The following is a 24,665-nucleotide window of genomic DNA, read 5'->3' on the forward strand; positions in this document are numbered from 1 at the left end:
CAGTGCTGAATATCTCCGCCGAAAATGTATCGCACCCAAATTCCACAAGATAACTGTTGCTAAATGTGCCGATTTTGAATCTGTCGTTACACATGGCAAATATAATAAAACAAAGAGTCTGGTTCCGCCCCGAATCTTTGGCATTAGTCATATGATCGAGTACTGGAAGGACGATATGCTTCCACCCATTCCAAAAAGGTACTTAAGTTTGAACAATGTTGAACTTAAACACATCTGTCAATGATAACGACTTTGTGATTTCTGTCGTGTCTGAAAGATCAGAATAAATAATTAATATATGTTACATTTCATGTGCGTACATACATATATGGTATAAAAAACTTTAATAATGATCTATATTCAGCTCATACAGAATATCACTTATGTATAATGCAAATTTAAAAAACGTATTCAATACTACTGGGATACTACGATTATGAAATACTACATCGAGAACTGACACGTATATATTATACATATGTTTATAAAATTATTGTCATTATTTTAAACTGATTTATGTGAAACCTTTGTAATTATAAAATTATAAACTAGTGTAATGTCCACATTTAATACGTGACCTTTTTAATCCATCTATATATTGTTGCAGATTCCCTTATAAAATCTTAAATAAAAAATAAACACCCCACTAATCATTTTATTTTTATCGTCCATTTCTTCCGTTCAATTGGATACTATAATTTGTATGTTTGTCTTCGTTGAGTGGTTCTTTCGGAATCCTGATTGATCTGGTGTCAATACTCTATAAGTCATTTTCTGACAACTCACCACACTTTAAAGGTATTTTTTCTGGTAATGAGAACGTATATAAAAAAATACTAATTTTTAAATACATTTTTCCAATTTTAATCGGTTTTATGTGAAACTATCGCCATTTATTAATAAATAAACCCTTAAACGCATGAGCTAATATTCTTATTGTATTGTATATAATAAAAATAAAGAGCTTAATAAAACCTTTTTAAAAATTAATGAGTTTTAAAGCTGCAGTACTGTTATGATATGATGAAAATTGTAAACAAAAATACTCACATAATTTTCATTATTTGTGGTTAAGATTGCGGCTTTGAGAATCGTTGGTATCATTAATTACATAAGCTTGTACTATATAAATATTTTCTATTTTCATACTATTGTATATACCTACTAAAAACGTACTTTCTTTATTTGAGTTTGTAAGGATTCTTAACTCCACGGGAAGCAATTGTTCTAATTTCCATAAGCGCATTTGTGGCGATAATGCGCACTAATCGACCACTTCTCTTCGCAACCCTTTTGTATAAAATAAAATTTGACCTTTGAATGATACAGGGGAGCGGGCATCTTTCCTTTGAAGGAGAAAAGGTCGTCTGCTATAAACGCCGCTACACTCACGTCCTCCATACGGCCAAATTGTTAAATAATACCCAGCTGATTCTTATCACATTGTAAATCCAATAAACAACACGACAGGCCGGTTGTTCCTTCATAATTTATAACCCTTTGGCGGTCTTAAAAAACGCTCTCCGTACCCTGCACACGCGTACAGGTAAATTCTCCGGGCGAAATTCCTGAACGTCAGGTACCAGAATTTCTAAGAATTGACGAACTGGATTCTCTCTCTCACTCTCTTTATCTGGACGAAAATGTACAACAGGGACCGCCTGGTGGTACTCGATCCAGAGTTGAACGCACCTGATACCCAATATATTTTTTGTATCTCGTTTGATAAATAGAGCAATGCTGCTTCCTTAATGCCGACATAATTAAATCCCTGGTGGCCGTTTCTCAGTCGCCCTAATTGAACGTCAGATTTTAACAAAGGCTTAGAAGAGATTTTGTATTCTATAATATATAGTATTATATATTATTATTTATATAATAATTACATATCAAAAGTTTCGAGATTCAGCTCGTTTTCCTATTTCTTAAAACTGATTTCATTTAACATGTCTCGTTTTGTGTGCGTTGAATTTTAAAATTCTGATTAGCACTTTTGCGTCGTTTTCATGAATAATACATATTACTACGTTATTTCTCGTTGCGTAATATGAAACTATAAGCATTGATTAGTTGCATTTAATAAAATATAGATTCCTGAGTTTTAGCTTACAATAAATATTTTAGGCCATTTTGTAGATGGGAAAATATAATTTCTTACAAAGTATGTTTTATTTGGTGCTTTCGTTGTAGGTAGATAAGTCTCAGCAAAAAACGTAAATATACAAATAAGTTTAATATTAATTAATATTTATATAGAAATATATTATATATACTATAATATTGTGTATTTCACTATTTTTTCGCAGTAGTCGTATCAATGGTGCTGCTTAGTAACGGGATATTTTTTTGCTTAAATATTTTCAACCCTAAATCAACAATGGTGGTGGAGATAAAATAATCTCAGTTAAGCTATATTATGCTTTATGAGTTTCAACTCGGTCAAAACATTCGTAATGCAGTGGGTAGGGATGCCATTAAATTTAGAAAGTATCAAATGTGATTATAAAAATGTCGTTCCGGGATTTCTGAATAAAAAAATCGATTAACATGTGTAGAATAATTATAGAAAAACATGGAGAATATATTATTTAGTAAAAGTATTACACGTTTTAATTTTTAACTCATTTAACCTGCACCAAAAACAGGCAAAGACTTATAGAACAACCTGATATAATGCATAGTGATTGGTCGTTTGTGACTTCTGCTCTCCTTTCGAAACTCGTGTTAGCTCTTGGCGACTAAATACGATGGTATGGCTGGACCAAATCTGACGATCGAAGTGGAAATTCATTCTTGCTGACTTCGGCCAGAAGGTCTAGGCTCGTACTGTGTAGATTTAGTGTGATTTTTACTAGTAACGAGGTTAGGGCCGAACTCTAGAATTATTCCAAATCAGATGTAAAATAGCCGATTTTTCTATAACGGCATTTTAGCTTATATATTGTAGGAGAAGTCGGAGGAGATCAGCAGCTCTTACTTTCAGAAAAAAAAAAAACATACATTTAAGGAATCTTTGAATTTTTTTTTAAAACCAAACCTTTGATGTATTTCATTATTTATGAAAAATAATATGAATTCAATGGCCGCCTCTAAATCTTTTGCAGTAGTCGATTTTTCGTACATTTAGTTTTTAAGTGCTCCAATGTTTCGAGTTTGTTGGCGTAGACACGACCCTTAGCATCCAAAAAATCCAACGGCAGTACTTTTTCTACTGTCCTACGCCGCGGTCTACCTGAGCTCCTCTTACCCTCAAGTGTATTTAAAGTTAAACGCTTTGCAGGCTTTGTATTTTGCTATATTTCACACCGTCAGGCCCTCGATGTAGCTCATATAATTTGTTATATCGACGCCACCAAATATCATCATTGTGAATTGGTCTGAAAGTATATTGTGAATACTCTTTGGAATAAATATTGTAGATCATAGTGTGGCGGCGTTCTGACAGTTCTCAGTGTTGCCACACCACCGCTCAACTCGTGAAGCGGGTGTTTTTTAAATTAATTTTTATTTGTTAAAATATACATTCTTTTCTTTTTTTCAATCAATATATAACAACGGTCTAACACCCCAGGTCCTCGCCAGCTCTATAAAAAAAGGTCGTTTAATTACGTAGCCCCAAGAATTACATTCGCTACAATAGAAACACCTGCTAAAATTAATCATATATACAAATACGTGTTTATTACAAGCATATTATGTATGTAGTTTTTGTACTGATTTATAGTACAATTTAGAGCTTGGTAAGCCTATATTATCAGTATATGTCGGTAATTGCACCAACTTCGTCTATATATTGTAGTCCAGTCAAATAAGGCGAAATAAAGGCTAAACCTCGGAATGAAAGATACCAAGCTGAAATTTTGCACAGACATTCGTTTTGATGTTCTAAGGACAGGGTGAAAAGTCTCATAAAATATCGTGTCTGCTAATCAAGATATCAAAGGTCAAAAGTCACAAAATTTGTTTTTTTTGCAAATATCTCGCGTTTTATGCGTTGCACGTCATTAGATGCTTCACAAAACTTGTAAAGCATAAAATTATCTACAAGTTTAGTTATAATATTTGTTTTGTATCATTAACCGTTTTTGAGATATAGCGCGAAAAGTGAGAGGCGTACATCCGTTTATAGAATCCAGCGAGTATTTCTACCTGCTTAACTTGGTATAACCTTTGAAAAAGTAAACAATCGTGAAAAAAGTGGTCTCGGCAAGTCGTTTGAACCATAATTTTATTACTTTCTTCATTGTATTATTAGGAATTAAAAATGAAATATTGCTCGACAAGAAATTTGTGCGAAAAAATTGAAAGAGTTGAGAGATGTCCTTATCCATAGCTTAGTATGAAAATAAAAAAGGCACTTCGGAAGAAGAACACTTGCGCGTAGTGGAAGCTACTGCTGCGGCGATTATTAGAGAAGATATTCGATCTTCTGTTGTTGAGACCAAGTCTTATCCGCCCCCGAGTAAAATATTAATGAAGAAATTCCGAAAACTTTATTACATTTTCTGCAAGAAGTTATTATAAAGAACAGAAAAGAAAAGACGGGGCATTTTAAAACGAAATACACAGCTATAAGTCATGCTATAATGACTTCCATACGAAAACGGTCCTTTTCTTCGCAGTTATTAATAGGCTTATCTGTATTTCTTCATAGAAAAAATACAGATAGGCCAAACATCCAAAAAGACTTTTGGATATTTTGTCAAGTTTATGTTTTTTCGCTTCATATAGTGATACTGTAAAATGTTAAATTTCAGCTGTTTATCACCCACAGCCTCGTAATCAACCATCATAGTCAAGTGCCTTAGTACAGTATGCTGCAGATAATGCAGAAAAATATTTATACTCTTGATGGCTATAATACTGTTCATATAATGGGAATGATAAAAATAATAACTCCAAAATCTGAAGTTATATCTGATGACCGCATAAAGAAATTTACAACAAAACCAAGTGCAAAGGAGTTAGCAGCACTATCACATATACCCCTTCTAGTGTATGGAAATCATGTCGTACCCGGATTGAGCAAGAGATTCAAGTTCAAAATTTTAACGATGTAGAAGAACTAACCGAACAAATATTTAATGTAGTTGATTTGTTGTGGAAGTACGGAAAGTGGAAAAATATCTCACCGTTGCCAGGGTGGAATGGATTTATTGAACAACTTGCAAAAAACAATGAGAACCTTGTAACTTCTCGGATTCTGTTTCTTACTTTTATTCATCATCCTGTGAGTAATATGGACACAATTTACACTACATTACAGTGTGCTATAAGCACTGCCAAGAAACATGAACAAAGAACATGCTTAATAACCTTTGATCAGCCGTTCAGACTTGTCCAGAGTAGTTGTGAAACTAGGAGGCTTTCATATGCTTATGTCTTTATTGGATGCATAGGGTATATAATGAATGGAAGCGGAATCAAGGAAGCTCTCAGTACAATTTATGCTTCGAATTCTGTCGACAAAATGTTGGATGGTCACGCTTTTGCAAGAAGTATCAGAGGCCATACGCTATTAATTTTTGCATTATCGATGATGATTTTTGAAGATATGGAGATTGAAAGTTATAATGCTTTAGATGGGTTCATTCAGCAGATAACAATTTGCGATGTTTTCTACGAAACTGTGGAAGAATGTACAGGTAACTCTGGCTCCGTAGTTTACATAGCGTTATCCTATAAACGGATGCGCGCTTCCCACTCCCCGCGCTATATCTCGAAAACCATTAACCATACGAAGAAATAAATTTTAACAAACTTGTAGAACATTTTATTTTCTATAAGTTTTGTGAAACATCTAATGACATGCGACGCAAAGGAGGCGAGATATTTGAAAAAAACGATTTTTATGACCTTTGACCTTTAATATCTTGATTAGCAGACACGATATCTTTTGAGACTTTTCACCATATATTTAAAACGCCAAAACAAAGGTTTGTGCAAAATTTCAGCTTGTTATCTTTCATTCCGAGGTTAAACCCTTATTTGACTGGACTATTGTATATATTTGAAATTCCTAATATTCCGCTTGTTAAGGAGGCACTAAAGAATAAATATATTTGTATGTTATTGACCATCAAATTATTAAAATGTTTTTTTCTTTAGATTGGAGCATACTGCTACGCAGAATTGGGAACAATGATTACCAAGAGCGGTGCCGATTATGCGTACATAATGGTGACGTTTGGACCCTTTTTGGCTTTCATGAGACTTTGGATTGAATGCATGATCGTTCGACCGTGCTCACAGGTAAATAAAAAAACAATAAAAAAAAGCAATACAATATCCAGACACAGGATTATTGAAATACAGATTTTCAATCACTGCTCATTTTTTGCAAACGAATCCATTCATCCCTTTGGACATTGATATATTTAGAATAAATTATATATAACTCATAAAATCGTACACGTGGTTTGACTACCTACTGGTAATATTGTTCTAATTCATAGAATTAAATTTGAGAATCGAGTGATTGTTTTGAATTATGTGCTTTTGTAATAGAGCTGATATCTGTTTGATTAAGCAAATGCGTTCAAATATGTAATTAAAAAAACGAGCGTCCAATTTGACACCAGCGAATGTTTGTTTAGGTATTGAAATTTAATATTGTGTATTGCGCATATATAAACTGTTTCCCATGTAAATTTGTTCGTCATTTTTGAGGGTGAATTAATATTATCATACTTATATGTGTGTTAATCCCATGAGCGGAATCAAACATGTAATCCTTGTAATTACAATTTTAAAGACATTTGATTGTATCTGTTTTTATTCACCAGAGCTCAAAACAATTCTGAGATCTCCAATTTCCCTTAATATTTACAGTAAATTTTATTTTAAGCTAGATTTTGTACCTAGTAATATTAATCTTTGAACACGTTAACAGTGGTTATAAGAGTTTTTTTGTTTGAATTACTTTAATCTGACAACACATAAACATGTTTTAGATGTTTCTCTAGTTGAATTACACCATCAAATTGACAATGAGAGAAGCATTTGTTTTTCAGGTTAATTTCTGTATCATTGAGTGAGCGAGTAAACCATTTTTTATGGATTATCTTTTCGCAAAAGCAAAATAATTGGTGTCACTTCAGTAAAATGACATTATCGACTTTTACATTGCTCGGTTTTGAAGCCTTATGTTTGTCTAAATTACCGGTTTCAAAATGTATACTATATTAAACAATTTTCTAGGTACCTATAAAATAGATAAAAAATGTCGTGTCGCTCGAGTGTTTCATTTACAATACAATCTGAGAATTATAATATAGATTAAAACTTTTTATTTATATACATCTTGCAGAAATGAATAAAATGTATAATAAAGTGTTATCAATTCGAGCTGGTAATTGCATCATAAATAATCGATAGAATGCAACAATCAATCTAGTGCGTCAGATAGTAATATATTTTAAAGTCAGTCGCAATACGCCAATCAGTGATACTTCCTTTCGTCGGCCGTTAGAAGAAATGTTTTCATTTGGGTCATCATTTTTTTTTATTATTTTGGTATGCTAAGGTCCGACCTCAATTGGGCGGTAGTATATTTGCGTACTATTCGTACTAGGAAACGAATTCGAACGACCCTAATACATATGACATTGTGACATCGAAATTTCATCTTGACCGTCTGATGAAATCTGACCAATTTCGCTTGTAGCCGAGAACTGCGAGGGTTACCTTGCTGTCGAGTATGTAGTTGCTTGAGCGCCGAACAATTGAATTTGATCGCCTTAAATCGAATTGTGTGAAAGATTGCGGCCAATTGAGCGTGGGATACTTCAATGAAGCTCAGATTTACAATAACTAAAGATGGAAATCATAACTATATAAGGAAATTAAGTCTATTAAATGCGATTAACGTATCATAATCAAGCATATTTTTAATTAAAATGATTTTTGAGATTTTGCCGAAAGATGTCAAAAACTAGATCGACGATATCTGAATACTTGCTATTGTATGATGACATATAAAACTAAATTAAATCAGTCACGCGATCGATCTAAGCTGAATTGATATTTAAATTTAGCACGTAATCAAAGCATATCCTGTCATTATTTGACAGGTGAAAAGGTCATAATGTCAAAATTTGCGGCCATTAATTTAAACTAAATAATTGAAGGGGAGTGAAGTGTTATAATAATTAATTACAATTGCGCATTTACTTTTAGCTATTTTTTAGACTGTATTTATCTCTTATAGTCGCTCTTTTTTTATAAAGTATCTAATATTAGTTTATATTACGTGCTGTTTGCCTGATATGCTAATAAGAGGGTGAGTGGGTATATTAGCTTTTAGCTGACTACATGCTCGTATTACACGTCTAATGAAGCTGTTTAGTATGGGTAGATCAATTTTGAATTTACATAATTAGAATTGTTATTAAACAACACGTAGACTCTGAAATGTAAAAATAATACATATAAAATTTTTTAATGTATCAGAAGTAATCAATAATGAAATAACGATACTGAAATTTTCGAGAAGAGATTCAGAATATTTTTAACGTAAAATAATATTTATTTAGTAAATTCTATAATGTTATGAAGATTAGTTTTTTTGAATGAAAATTGATTCATAAAAAAATATCACAAAATCTACGTTAACGCAATAAAGATATTGTATATAACTTTTTCATACAAATTTTATGGGTTATTAATATATTTTTAAATATAGTTTAATATATTATTGAGCTAAATATAATGAATATATAAATAACGATATTTCTTAATATATTTATAAAATATAGCAATTTTAATAATATGTTTTATTTTCAGGCTATAGTCGCTTTAACATTTAGTGTTTACGTTTTGAAGCCATTCTTTCCTGAATGTACGCCACCAGACGAATCAGTCAGATTACTGGCCGTGTGCTGCATATGTAAGTCTTCCACTAACTTTATATCTTAAATAATTGTAAAATATGTTCTTATATTTTCTTATGTGATACCTAAAATCAATATTAGACATGTCCATTTGTTATGGTTTCTCCATATTTATATACTATATGCAGAAATATAGATCAATTTATCGTTAATCTATAAGACTAGATTAATTATTTATGTGCTGTAAATTTTACGTTGCAACATGACAGACAAAAGCCCAATGTATTATAACGGGGTAAACACAATCAACTACATACTACTAAGTAATGAGATATCAGATGGAAATCAAAGTTTGTAAGTCAGTGACATCTAATTTATAAAATATAAGCTATTATTACAGCTTACGATCAAAATATGCCATTATGCACGACCTTGATTTTATTTTAATTAATATTAAGAAAATCTATGACAACCTTATCTGTAATGATGATCGGAATTATAATTATATAATGATCTCTAATCTCTAATTCTGATCTCCCAGACACGATACAAATTTAATAACACTATAGTATATTCATTATGTTATGTCTATATAAGATTCAAACCCAGGTCTTACAGGTAACAGTCACCGATTTATACCACTGGTCTTGCGTGCTGGTTAGTTCAAATGTCCCTAGTAAAATTATATTAAATCCAAACCTTTAGCCTTTGGTCACTTGATCAGTCATTGTTTAATGGATCTATTAGTTTCCAAGATGCCAATAGTTGTTATTACGATTGTTTTATAATTTGATTTTTACAAGTTAATTTTTCATACTTTATTCTTACATTTTAATTAGAAGTAGGTAAATGTGACATGTCTGGTATTAATTCTAGATGTAACATATCTACATCGTTTAAATATAAACATTTTATTGTCTTGTTTATATTATAAACTTGTTTTTGTGTATAAAAGTATATTTGAAAGAACGTATCCTTGTAACTTTTAATAGCATCCTTATTTTTATTTTTCAGTGGTTTTAACATTCGTCAACTGTTGGGACGTGAAATGGGCGACTCGAGTCCAAGATGTTTTCACTTATGCCAAACTAATAGCCCTGTTCATTATAATCATCGCTGGAATCTATCAACTATGCAATGGTTTGTATATATCTACCACTTCAACTTAATAGTCATAAGCCCAATGCGTCACAGTGTTAAAATTATTAATATATAATATTAATTTACTCCTTTGAAATCATAGATATCTATGTTTATTTAATAGTGGATTATTTATAATATAACTTTAATCAAGAGATGTCTCCATATTTTTATTTATTGAATTTGAACAAATGTATAAATTGCCAGTTTAATATATTAAGCGTATCATTAATTTCGTTGGATAACTATAAATACTTGTAGGTTAGAATGTATACAGGAAACAGTAGGTCAACATTCACATTATGATCAATTTCCTTGCAACCCACATCCCAATCAACTGATTGTCTTTGTGTAATTTTGTTCGCACACATTTTCAAACGCCGACCGTCTTAAATTTCATACTGTGAGAGACAAGACCGAAGAGACTGCCGACAGGATACCGTTTTAAATTAACGCACAAAAGATCTCAAACATACCGATGATACTATACAAACCATTATATTATTAATTAAATTATATATGTTCATAGGTCACACTGAACATTTTACGTTTAACAATTCTAAAACTGAGGTGACGTCCATTGCGCTATCATTTTACTCCGGCCTATTCGCTTATAATGGATGGTTAGTATTTGTTTAATATACTTATTAATTAAAATAATTTTACAATAATAATAAAACTATTTTTCAGGAATTATTTGAACTTCATTATTGAAGAGTTGAAAGATCCAGTTAAGAATCTACCTAAAGCCATTGCGATATCTTGCGCTCTCGTAACCGTCGTTTACGTATTAACTAACGTTGCGTTTTATACAACTCTTTCACCGGAAGAAGTCTTGGGATCTGAAGCCGTTGCCGTTACGTTCGCCGATCGTCTCTTTGGTTATTTCGCCTTTTCAATTCCTGTCTTTGTCGCCATGTCTACATTTGGTGCTGTTAATGGAATACTTTTAACATCATCAAGGTAAATAATAATAGTCATTGAATTAAACTCTCAGATAACTTACATTAGGTTCCTAAAATACTTATTTTATTCAAGCGTATTGATCAATTTATGTCATTTACCATCTTATTATATATACTATCAAAAATCTAGTACTGAAAGCAATGAAAACACTAGACTTAATTTGTTTCTCAAAATAACTGAAATGATTACTTGATTCAGAAATCACAATCAGTGTAGCATCTCTATTCATTCATAGAAAAGATATGGAAATATTTGCGTACCTTGATAACTTCCTTAGAATTCTGTATTAATTACCCATAGAAAATATATTTTATTTATAATACGCTAATTTAAAAAGTATTAATATAATAGGACAGAATAGCGCAGTCCGTAACGTCTCAGACTAGTAACTCTTAGGTTGTGGGTTCTCATTCCCCGACAGCGGGACTCAAATGTTTATTTATAAAAATGCGCTATTATTAAAAAAACAGCCCCAACTGCAGTGACATTTATTGATTATAAATTATATTACACATAATGTATAATTATTAATATGGAAAATTTAGGAATAATAAATAAATATTATAATAATACAATGGAAGATTTAAGAATAATAAATAAATTTAGCCTAGTTCAAAACCATTAATAAAATATTCATCACTTCATATGTGATACATGAATCTTATATGAATTCAAAAAATATAATTTTATAAATCAATTGTTTGCCACCACAATTTCTATTAAATTATATAAATCGATATTAAGCCCTTGTCTTTCCATAGTAATAAAATACAATATACAAAGTCAATATATAAAGATTTATGGTCACAATAAGATTCAATGTGTGTCCCGTATTAAATATATCCCAGGATTTGCTTTGATCCATATTGGAACATTTTTTCAGACTGTTTTACGCTGGAGCTTGCGAAGGACAAATGCCAGAGATTTTAACCATGATTCAGCTACAAAGACTGACTCCAACGCCTGCCGTACTTGTCATGGCTTTACTCTCCATGCTCTATCTGACTGTGTCGGATATATTCGCTTTAATCAACTATGTCGGATTCGCTACATGGGTAAACATTATATTGTAATCTAATTATTAATTTGTGAATTGGATCATTATATTATTTTAATTTCAGTTGAGCATCGGTGTCGCCGTTGTATGTCTGCCATGGTTGCGCTGGAAGCAACCCGACCTCAATCGGCCCATCAGAGTCAATCTCTTCTATCCAATTGTGTACATCTTAGCGAGTATATTCGTGACGGTCGTGCCGATGATAGCCAGCCCTGTGGAGACGGGCTACGGTTGTTTGATGATATTGTCAGCCATACCCGTCTATTTGCTTTTCATATCGTGGAAGACAAAGCCGAGATGCTTCAATTACGGCACAGGTATACTTAATTTTATTTCCTATATAAGATCTAATTAATCACTGAATTAACGATTTAATGTCCGTCATTGGTCATCAATTAATATAACTAACTTATAAATCGGCGATCGGCGCTTCCGATTAAAGTATCATTTTCCTTTTTTTATTATCGACTTTTTCGTTTCAATTCTGCAGGGATGGCGACACAGTTCCTACAAAAACTAATGATGGTTGTCCGACCAAAAAATAAGGTTTTTCCGCTTTTCATTTTTGTTTCAACTATTTTTTTATTTCACTATTTCACGAATAGCATCATGATGAATAAAGCACCTAGCACATTATTATCATACAGCATGCCGTGTTTATGTTTACTGTTTATTTATTATTAGCTCTTCAACATGTGTATTATTTTTAATATGAAACATGCAGGTTTTCCTCACACTTTGAAATCACTATCATAAAATCATTCACAAACTAGAGAATGGATAAGAAGTAGTTATTACAAATAACATATATATGATTTTACCACTATAATTACAATATATCATTAATTATTAATAGTAATTGTGTTAAAGTATCACAAGCATGTTAGAGGAAAGCCTGCAATAGTTTTTATAATAATTTATTTTTACTACTTCTACACTATAACTGATATCAAAATATATTGAATTAGTTATAAAAATATCAGGTAAGACACAAATATATGTTTTAATATTTTTTAATAAAAACTTGAAATATATGCAATGCTTTAAATAATATAAAAAAAATAAGAAATATATGCTGATTAATAATTATAATATTAAAATATATAATACTAATAGCAAAAATTCGTTTCCTTGAATGGCATCTTGAGTCACTCAGTATGGTTCTTTATTTAGTTACATTGACATTGAAATTTTTGTGTTTTTCCCCTGTTGCTTCGAAGATATCGAAATCCATTTGTTCAAAGCTCTTAACTTGCTGTCATTTATTTTTCACATCTGCATCAAATAGCTAAAAACAATGACTTTTTGTTGGGTCAGAAACTTCATCAAAAAGGCTACTAACTACTATATAGCTTTAATCGGCAATGTTGCCAAAATTATTCGCCAGCTTTCTTTTTGTAATCCTTACTGTACGAGAATAAAAATCTTATTATATCTTCTCCCTTTAATGCGTAGAATAAATACTTTAAGTTTTATTTAAAAAGTCCTGGATTGCTGATTAGATATTTTTAGCTATTATTTTTACAACAACACAATAATAATCTTATAATTCTATTTTTCTAAGAGCTTCCAAATATTTAACCTCTGCTAATTATGTAATTAACGGTTTTTAAATTCACTACACAATTTGTGTAGTAATGGATATACAAAGTATTACATGGTGTCCAAATTGCCTTCGAAGATCAAGTTAAGCACTTGGGATTCCAATGATTGCTTAGCTGAGCCTGGTCGTAGTGAAAAGCGGCTGCTGTTCTCGGTCTTCTAAAATTTGTCTTAGCATAGCCCCGCTTTGCGTTAGTTTGTCTAAATTCTCATTTATTCCAAGTCGAAAGTAAAGTGGTGGTTCTGGATAAAGTTCCTGAAGGAAGTATCTGTTGGAAGTTCCTGATAGAAGTGTCTGGTGTAAGTGCCGGAAGTGAATTCAGTACATAGAGTTCTTCCAGAATCTTTGTGCGCACTAGCCTCGAGCTCCTCAATTGATAAGCGTATCGCAAGACAAATTCCAATATCTTAGAGGCTTTATAGCATATATTTTATATATATAAATGGAATCTGTAGTCCGCTTGAAATAGGACATCTAAATCGGTAACCACTTCTGTGCGACGAAGCACGTTGCTATCCATTTGATTATCAAAACTAAGTGGTGCTCTTATTTTAGGATAGATAGATACATTTTTGTTTCTAAATAATAATCTATAAGCTGATGACCATGAACAAATGTATTTAGCATCAAATTTAAGTTTTCTTTAACTCCCAATGGAATCATCAGGGAAATGTAAGTTTGGAATTATGAATAACATTTACCGTTATAGAATCTACTTTACTTCATCAATTTAATCATCGCCGATGTCAGTCTTACACAAAGACAAATTGGCACTGACTCGGAACTTTGGTAGTTTCATACACCAGCTCAGTTTGAGAGCGTTATTCACGGCAAACTAATTTTGGGTTTGACGGTAATTTTAAATCCATCTTTTGCAACTCTGATTGGGCAGTAAAGACAAAGACAAGAAACATTTCCCAAGAAATTTAAAATAGTAAGACTGGGATTCCAAGAGAGAAATCTTACTAAATATCCGAGCTCCAGAATCACCATATTCTGACTTCATTCTCAATCTCGTTTTAAGATCTTCCAACACTGCCACGATCTCGATTGTTTTGGGATTTCTGCTGATTAAATGTCTGCCAGAACGATTATCGCTCTCGACTAAGATTAGTGTATTTTTTCATTGTGACACATATAGTTTAATTATCGAAAGCAGTTTATATTATTTGAATAGTGTCACCTACTTTTTGAGAAATGTAACACCACTACTCAAAACACTGTTATAATTAATGTCTGATACTTGTTGATCAAGCCTCGTCTCATTATTGTCACAATATTGTCATCATTAGTTTACAATTCATAAATATGCTCTAAAAAGCCTATATGAAAATAACAGCAGTTCAAATTATACGTATTAAAATAAGATTTTCATACAATACAAGATGGAGTATTTCATATATAGCTGCAATTAATAAGATTCTTTTATAATATTTTTGGCACAAATAAATTTAAAATGTATATTTTCAGAACTGATAATTTACTAATGAACTAGTAATTTAATAAAATTGATTAGAAATAAGATTTATTTATATTGGTTAAGGATCAGTTCTGATTGATTTATTTAATTGTCATGTATGTGCTATCTAATATTTTGCACAATGTATTAATCAAACTTTGTTTCATTTCAGTGAGTGTGACCAGAGTGCTTCAAAAGTTGCTAATGGTGGTCGGCAAAACTAAAGCTGCCAAAGTTTGAGTCGACTATCTTCCAAACAGTATTCCGCACATTATTAATTTGCGTATGATTCACATTATATATCTTACGTATTTTTAATTTATATACATTGTGTAAAATAAAATGTTTGTAAAACGCTTTCAAACATTCCTGCGATTATATTTTTACAAAAGATATAATCGTTTGATATCTTGCAAGATTGGTTTAGCAAAAACGAATGAATGCGTGATTGTGTCAGTAACGTGTGTTACATTTTGAGATTGGAAATGGGAAATATATTTATCATTTAAGAAAATTTATCCTGATTAGTCAGTGTGGTTGATATCACATGGATCATTTTGTTGTTATACTTATGGCTGTGTGTGAATAATCGAAATCTCTACGATAGATAATTGTAGTATCATTTTTTTTGTTATTGTATTTTATTTTCAAAAACTTATTTTTTTTATAGTATAGTTCAGGTCTGTTATACAATGATAATTTAAAAACATTTTATCTCTACAAAATTCTCACACGATTTAAAAAATTAAATCAAATAATTTTATATCATTCCATTATGCTTCAGGATGTATTTATTGACATTCCAATTTAAAATTATTTTTTATGACTTGTCTTAAGAACCATTTTTATTTAATAAATATTTTTATAATATTTTTTTTATTTATTTATATTTTAACGTATCTTCAAATACTGTTTCGATGACTAAAGTATTAGTTATCTACATATTAACTGAAAATTTAACTTTTTGAACTGAATTAAAAACAGATTAGAATATAAACTCGCATGAGACTGATTAAAATATCACTCATCAGTTTTACATTATCATCCATTTACATATGAAACAAGGCTAAAAATTCGTTAGGTGTTTAGCTACATTATAAAGTACACTAAAAATAATTTAAAAATGGAAATATGGTGCCTAACGATTACAATAAAATACATTGGTAAAACGATTAGTTTCTAAAATAGTATTTTGCTCAAATAAAAAAATAATAGCATTTTGTATATTTGGATGTAAAATTTGTGATTAATTTTGGCATTCCTTTTTGTTTAATTATTATATTTTTTTCAGTAATAAATTAACTATAACAATTTTAAAACGCCATTATTTTCTAAAGAATAACATTCCTAACGACCACTCGTAATCCTTAAATATCCTAAAAGATCTATAGTCCCATAATTTTTTAAACGTTCGGCAAAAACAGATGGTGATAAAAATTTGTAAGAGAAAGTTGTGAGGAATATTATTCTTTATAACAATTATATTATATTATGTTAATGTAAGTATTGTATAGTAGTGTGCTTGAGCATATCATCAAAGTAATACATATACGCAAATGGTCAGATATTATAGATGACAATAATGAAATTCTATGCCATGTTACGTGTTCGTCTAATCTATTATATATTATATTATAAATAGATTTTGATATTCATATACTATATGTAATATCAAATTTTGACAATTTCATTTTAGATTTTTTTTTCTATTAAAATTATACAATAATATATTTTTTATGTATATATCGATAGATATTTTATACATGTATTAATATTATTTACTTGACAATAATTATGAAGACCAATCCTAAAATATTTATTGAAATGGAGTGGTATAGAGCAGTAAAAATATAATATCTTTGAAAATAATATATTAGTTCTTATTTATACAGATAAAAACATTCATCAAATATATAAAATTTATATAAAAGTCCAACAACGTGACTGATTTTGGCAACTATATATTTTAAATTAGTTTGGTATATTCAAATTATAAAATAGATCAGATTGTAACGAAAGTTTTCAGTACCAAGTTAAAACAATACATTAAAAAATATATGTATATTTGTTGTTGTGTACTTATAAATATACTGTTGAATATAAAGGTAGGTATTTTGTAATATACATGTATGCCTTCTTGTATTTTTCGACAATGTAAAGCAAATTTAGAAAACTTGCAACTATGATGAGAATAGGCAATGACGAATCTAATTAACTGAAGATCGCTATGTACATTGTATATTAAAAAAATGTTGATGCGATATATATTCTATGTTTAAATGTAATTCAAATCAAAGTTTAAACAATAATATAATAAACATAAAATTATATGATCAATTACTAATCGATGTCATAGATGTGAAAAATATGTGTAATAAACGATTGGTAAGTTTAGTCGGATGTTGTTAATTGTTCTTTAAAAATTACAATACATTGCTGTAAGTCAAAGTATACACTCAAAATAAAAAAAATGTTAATCAATATACTTGTTGAAAGCGTAGATAAATATGTAGTGCTAGTTGATATTGAAGGAAATAAAGAGATTTCACTTTATGAAAAATGTTTTTTAAATACACTATCTCTTTCACGATGAACACAATCTCTTTATAAATTCGTTTGCCTATACATACTTTTAAGATACACATTTAAACTGAGCAGCTAATCTATAGAAATCTTTTCGATAAAAATATATTATACAAAAGCATACATAATAATATGGTATCTTATATATAATTATGATATACGTGCATGATATTATATTTAATTTAATGTTTTCTTTTTTATGAAATATAGTATCAATATAAGCTGAAATTTAATTTTAATTTGCTGCAGAACAGAATTAAGTAGTGGCTATAATCAACACCTTTCTGTATTACTAGGTGGTGTTGTTGGTATAATACTCGAAAACTGATTCAGCTGCAGCTGCAGGACTAATATTTTTTTACACATGTGGAAAGAGAAGGATATAATTTATGACGTACATGCAGCTTTGTTTTGCCCAATGGAAAACGCACCTTCTTATTATTTTGCATAAAAATTTAATGTTTTATTATTATATACCCCCTGCAATGTATTAGAGTTGATTAAAAAGCAGAAGAAGGATAGGAAGAAATAACAAAGATAAAATAAAATGAGAAGAATGAAATCGATTTTTGCTTGTGCAAGTTCCAAAACAAGCACTTAGGCACAAGACTGGGTTCAGCTTTAGTTTAGGTATCATGCGAGTGCTGACACGAGTACAATAACTCGCGCTAGTCCATTAGTGTTGAGGCCCTACGAGTCTATTCTATCAGGTGAGCATCTGGATTATTATGTCCAGAGAGCGGTTCACACCTCCATAGTACTATTTATTTTTAAGAATTTACTTAGTATATTTTCCGAGTGTCTATGAGTGGACTCTTGTTAGTTTAAATTATCGTAATCGTTATAGCTCTATTCCCCAGGAACGCCATTGTGTCTCGAAGGACTTAGGCAACTTTGAGAGGGACGTCAACACTATCCTCTGCTGCCTACCCCCGAAAGTCTTTTCTCTTCGTAAGGAGTTCATATTATTCTCCCACACTGGTGTGACGGGCCTTCAGCGTGTGGTGGACTTGCGCTCCTACTTAGAATCACCAGAGCTGAGTCCACTTTGCATCCTTTTCAAAAGCAAAACCAGCACTCGCGCAAGCCCTAATACCAGCAATCAGGTACCAGAATGACACTGGTACTTCAGCTCAAATTTTAATACAATGCAATTGATAGAACGAGCAAAAACACTCGCACAAACCCATAGGTATTGGACCCCTTCAAGTCCATTCCATTGGGTGGGCAACCGGATATTTATGTCCAGAGAGCAGTCCACTCCTTCAGTAGTACTATTTATTTTTAAGAGTTTACTTAGTATATTATCCGAGAGGCCATGATCTGGCTCGCGTTATCGTTATCGTTATAGCTCCATCCTCCAGGAACGCCCGTGCGTCTTGAAGGACTTAGGCAACTTCGCGAGTGATGTCAACACTATTTTCTGCTGTCTACCCCCGAGAGTTCCTTCTCCTCGTAAGGAGTTCATATTACTCTCCCACACTGGTGTGACGGGCCTCCAGCGTGTGATATAATGGAGCCCCTACTTAGAAGGACCAAGAGACTATGTGCAATACTTTTCGTCACATAACAAAAACAACGTATACAATCAGATATTAGACTACTGATAAGTGTCAGCTTAAGTTCCGGCACCATGTGAGATATAGAGCGAGCACTTACATTCATATAAGCTCATTGGTACAAGGGCCCTACGAGTCTATCCCTTCGGGTGGGCTCCCAGATTTTTATATCCAGAAGATTTATTTTTAAAGGTTTTCTTAGTGTATTCTCAAAGTATTAATGATTGGCCTCTCGTTGGCTTGCATTATTGTCATCGATATATAGCTCCATTCCATAGGAAAGCCCGTGCGTCTCGAAGGACTTAGGCAACTTTGTGAGGAATGTTAAACACTACCTCTGCTTCCCAATAGAGTTCAATTTAGAATCCCATTTAGCGGTTGTTTTTATCAAGCGTAATCGACTGTATTTACATATATTTTTAGTTGAGGCCCCGCCGATCGTAGTATTTCCGTCCAGGCCCACCAAAGAAGTGTGTTGCACTCGATCATGTCAGTGTTACAGTTTTGGCCATTATGAAAAAGTCTCCATATATATGTAAGTGATTAAAAATAAAATAAATGTTTGCGTATACTAACTTATACTAGCAACACCTTTATTCAAATATTAAAATAATACATTTTTAATCTTTAATATTACTGAATTTTGAATATTTTATTTTGACTAAGAATATTTATAGTTAAATTTGTAACTGTTAAATTTTCAATGTCATTTGTGGTGTTATGACATTTAAAACTAAGTTAAAAGTGCTGCCAGTCGCGAAAATTCATTCGAGCGTGGGGTGTGTACACCCCGGTCGGTGTTCAACGATCGGCACTGTGAGTGGAGGCGCCGCGCGAGTAGCCTCGCCCCTCGCCCCGCCCCGCCGACCAAGGTCACATCTCGAACCCCGCTTTTTCTAGCTCCTTCGCACGCATCGGGTGCTCCGCCCTGGCGCCTTCGCCCCTCGCGAAATCTATATCGATCGACCACGCTCTCTTATACAGTAAACACCGCTTTGAACCAAAATTATGAATAAAAATTAAAGTGCTCCAACTTTTGAATCGAGCGTAATAATTGAGCTTTAATTGATTATTAAGACGGTTGAAAAGCGCTGTTTTTCGTTTTTATATTAGTGCGTAAAAACCGCGTGTAAATTTGAAATGTCAAAAAGAACGGTGTTGAAATCTGTCACAGATATCGCTAACGAGTTATTTATAAAATTTTGGCCATAAGCTTTAATTTATTTATTTAAAAAATATTTAAACCGCTTTCGGATTAGAAATGTCAAGTATGATATATTTTTATATTTGGCTATAATACCTCATTTGTCGATCCTAAATAACATATTTAAAGTTTATGTGCAAACGCACGTATGTCTTGATTAATTTTTTTGTTTACAGCCCGAAGTTGAAAAGTACGTGTGAATAACTCTAGTGCTAATCCCGTCATCCGTTTACGTGGCAGTCTTCGGTTCGGTGTCCGTAAAAGTAACACTTCGCATGCGTTTGCGATTTTGAAAACGTCGTTTTCCAACGCCGGCCTGAATTTACGGATTACATTGATGGGCGAGAGTTGCCGATTGGGGCGAAAAGGTCACAGCGGTGATCCCGGACGGACAGTGAGCCGTGCGTGCGTTTCTTTGACCGAAAAGTCCAAACCACACCGCCACACTGGAACTAATGGAATTGGAGAACATCGTAGCCAACACCGTCTATTTAAAAGCCAGAGAAGGTGAGTCTCTTATATTTGATTTATTTAAAGTAGTTTGTTTAGTGTTTAGTTTTCATTCACATCAATAATCCATTGAATGAATTCTACAACAAAGAAGCGCATTAAATGTGCAACGTTTATTCATTTTATCGTTACTTTTGATTTACTCTCATATTGTTATGAACTCTTATCTCGTTAAGGTTGACGTTTTACATATATTCATTCATGACGTTTTACATATAAAATGTGAATCATCTCCGATTGAATTAATCGAGATCGAAAATTGTCCGCTTCGTGTACTCATAGGGTCATTGGTATACTTATCATAAATATATGTATCAGCGGGTCGGAGCGCACAACAACTTTGATCTCTATTAGAGCGACGAATACGGCTCTAACTGTATTCGATTATCATAATTCATGTTTAGTACGTGACAGGTGCGACAATTTTACGACCTATATAAAGACCCTAAATTCTTAAACTTGTGTGTTTATTCTATGATTTTTACATAATAATCACTACACGTGCTTCTTAACAAGCCGATAATATCTGCTGTTGTGATAATTTTGTAAATTTGTAGTAATTGCATTCGTTTAGCAGTGCTTTACATGTGTATTTGAAATGAATTATTACATTTAACGAAAGTGATGTGTTGCAAAGAGAAAGCTTGTGCGATATTATGGAAATGTATTTTTAAATATTTAATTCATGAATTTTTAGACTCAATTATATGAATTTTTTATTTTTATGTTCGTTATAATTAACTAGAGGTAGATAAATTCATCACATTTTCACAGTAAACTGTCTATGTAAAAAGCAGTGGTGTTTATTATATTATTTTTGAAATTGATATATTTTTTTAAGAATATAGACAAAAACAATTGTGTAGCCTATTTTTTTTACACAAAAAAATACCAGTTGCTGTATTAATACGTAACGTAAATACTTAAAACGAATGGTTTAAAAAATGAGCAAAATCGTCGAAATCAGTTTTTTTATTCAATTTATTCAATTTTTAAATTCCTTGAATTTAAAAGCCACATTCAACACTGTATGCGGGAGTCGGCTAAAATCGGGAGATTAGGACGAAACTTTTTTTGTACTGCAATGTTGTGATTTCGTTTCTGTCAATGCTTCATAATGTCAGGAGTGAAGCATGTCAAAACACCTCAACCCATCATTCGATCTGTGCGATGAATACGTTCTATGAAAAAATGGTTAAAAAACATAAATCTTGTACAGAATGTGTGGATACGTTAAAATATCACATAAAAACTATGATCAACGAGGGATAAAATATATTTGTTTATAATTTTCGCTGCTCTCTTCTAATGCAGTGGTCTCAAAACTCAAAAGACATAAAAAAAATATGCGCATTCCTGATATATTATTTATCAGGTTGTCCCATTAGTTTCTGCTTTTTTATAAGTTAACGATATTATCACTATTCTTTCGGTGTTTGTTAACATTAGTCGTCAACGGGATATTTTTTATTAGTTCTTTTCAACCCTAAATCAACAATGACGGTGGAGATAAAATAATCTTTGAGGTTCAACTCATTCATAATGCAATTATGAAAACATTCGTAATGCAATGGGCAGGAATGCCATTAAATTTTAGAAAGTCAAATATAGTTCTAAAAATTTTGCTATGAGAATTTAGACATTGAATATTTACGTAAGGGCGGGTGGTTATTAGTGAGGATAATAGGGCTGCTATCAAAGCAGACCCGAGATTAACGATACAGAAGCTAGTACAAAAGTTCAACTTGTCGCCTACATCAGTTCACAGACATTTAAAAATTATGAAAGGTGTTAATTTGCAGAATATGTGTACATATATCATAAATTGTCAGAGGAAAACTTCGCGCAACGAATCTCAATATGTCAATAATTAATGATTCTAGAATAGAAAGATTTTTTTTTGGGTCGAATTGTTACTGAATATGAGAAGTGGACCCTTTACTTTAACATGCGATGTAAAATTACAACAGAAAATATCAGGATTACACATTTATGCATTTGGTGGGATATTAAGGTTATAATTCATTATGAGTTATTGGATTATAGGCAGACAATTACTCCAGACTTGTGTGCTCAGCTAATCCATTTGAAAGCGACGCAAACCATGAAAAACACCTTCCCTTCAAAATTTAAGAAGGGTAATTTTACCCCAAGACAGCGCTCGCCCTTATGTATCCAAGATGACAATAGAAAAAACAATGGATTTTCTTGGAAACTCCTATTTAGATCCCTGAAACAGTTTGTAGGTGAATTTTTTTTTACAAAAACGGATATAAAAAATGACACTTTAGAGACCACTGTTCTAATGGAACTGTTTTTTCTTCTTTGCAATTACAATTTCTGATTTATTTGCAGTTTGTCTTTTATTTTCAAGCATTTCTTTATAAATTTTACATATTGTTTATATTTGTCACTATTTTCCTTAATTCTAACTAATTTAATAATTTTACTGAGAGATCTCCTTTTATTTTCTCTAAGGCTCTTCCATCGCTCATCAAATTCCTCCGGAGCCAGAATTGCCCAATTTGAGAACATATGCTTTAAACTCTTAGAGCACTGTGGACTAGTGTTTAAAACGTAAATAAAAATAATATTAATTCGGACTATGTGTGGGTATGTGTTGGTAGATAAAAATAATTCAACAACTACAAACACCATATTTCTTTAAGCGTTGAAGGATGTAACGGAAAAAGTAGTGCATGAAAGCTATTAGATATAAAACTAAGTCCATTCCCACTCGAGTCGCATTTAACCACACATAGGTTTACCAAATTGATAAATAAGTCCCGGTGTGGCTGGTCTGACTTATGTGACCTGAGAGCTAAAAAATGATAACTCAGATAGTCCGGACAAGTTAGAAATTCAAATTCACCCAAACAAGTCTTGTATGAGTATAATTACGAATTTTAACCGCTTGTGAGAAATATATGTATAATTTCGCTGAATGCCCTACTTGGTTTTAAAATATATTTTTACTTCTGTTTGGCACAATATTAAATTTAGTAACTCTACTCATAATATCAGGATTACCAACTCAGGTAAATGAATTTGGAATCGCTAAAGCAAAACCACAACATTTTTGACCACCTTTTCCATTCTCAAAGGACGAGACAATTTTCACCAATTTAATGATTTTGAGGTTTACATCGCAAACTTACGCGGTTTTGTGGCTATTTTGAGTTTGTCAATACAGGATTATATGTATGTAAAAAACATCACTCAATTAGAATCAAAACAGATTGACTTTCAATACAATTGAAACTTGATACGTATAGCGTATCTCTTTACACCCCTTTTATAATTTGACGCGGGGGATTGACACAATGTAGACTAGACTGACGGTTTGTTTTATTTTGTTTTTTTTTCCGCAAAGACTTATTATGTCCGATTGACGTTCGCATCAATCGAGCTCCTAAATAAAAAAAATCGATGACTTTGATGAGTTTAATCTCGTTGTTTGATGTGCTTAATCGCGGTCGCTAGATATCATTAATCCGTTGAGATGAACAAAAAATAAAAACCAGTTGTACGCCTGTGACAAATCCAGTTTTTTGTGGTATGTTTGTTAAGCTGCGGTGGTACACAAGCATAACGTCGTTTCTCGCTAAACGCTTTTTGATCGTTCGCTAGACGTTTTCACGGAAATTATCGGTTTTCCCACACCCCTAACGGGGAAAATTTGCGATGTAACGGAGTTGACTTGCACGCTATCAAACCAACGTATGTGGCTTTTTATCGACGGTTTATTCACCA

At 31.9% G+C, this 24,665-nt stretch overlaps 2 protein-coding genes across 3 annotated transcripts in view; both read left to right on the forward strand.

The window, feature by feature from the left end:
* LOC148235162 (Y+L amino acid transporter 2) overlaps positions 1 to 15,924 on the forward strand; it is a 30,589-nt gene extending 14,665 nt beyond the window's left edge. The window contains exons 3-11 of one of the 2 annotated variants that reach the window (XM_088186089.1): positions 6,109 to 6,252; positions 8,785 to 8,887; positions 9,846 to 9,971; positions 10,501 to 10,594; positions 10,662 to 10,934; positions 11,821 to 11,992; positions 12,059 to 12,311; positions 12,485 to 12,540; positions 15,229 to 15,924. In XM_088186089.1, coding sequence (XP_088042215.1) covers positions 6,109 to 6,252; positions 8,785 to 8,887; positions 9,846 to 9,971; positions 10,501 to 10,594; positions 10,662 to 10,934; positions 11,821 to 11,992; positions 12,059 to 12,311; positions 12,485 to 12,540; positions 15,229 to 15,231 — 1,224 coding nt within the window. In that variant the 3' untranslated portion in view covers positions 15,232 to 15,924. The remainder of the gene's footprint in view (positions 1 to 6,108; positions 6,253 to 8,784; positions 8,888 to 9,845; positions 9,972 to 10,500; positions 10,595 to 10,661; positions 10,935 to 11,820; positions 11,993 to 12,058; positions 12,312 to 12,484; positions 12,541 to 15,228) is intronic. The other variant, XM_088186088.1, reaches the window with a different exon arrangement.
* A 4,040-nt stretch (positions 15,925 to 19,964) lies between these two features.
* Gprk2 (G protein-coupled receptor kinase 2) overlaps positions 19,965 to 24,665 on the forward strand; it is a 45,457-nt gene continuing 40,756 nt past the window's right edge. The window contains exons 1-2 of the mRNA XM_088185355.1: positions 19,965 to 20,070; positions 20,579 to 20,909. Coding sequence (XP_088041481.1) covers positions 20,858 to 20,909 — 52 coding nt within the window. The 5' untranslated portion in view covers positions 19,965 to 20,070; positions 20,579 to 20,857. The remainder of the gene's footprint in view (positions 20,071 to 20,578; positions 20,910 to 24,665) is intronic.

This window comes from Plectrocnemia conspersa, unplaced genomic scaffold (assembly GCF_051122295.1).
Source record: "Plectrocnemia conspersa isolate PC_06_02 unplaced genomic scaffold, ASM5112229v1 ptg000005l, whole genome shotgun sequence".
In the NCBI taxonomy this organism is placed as follows: Eukaryota; Metazoa; Arthropoda; class Insecta; order Trichoptera; family Polycentropodidae; genus Plectrocnemia; species Plectrocnemia conspersa.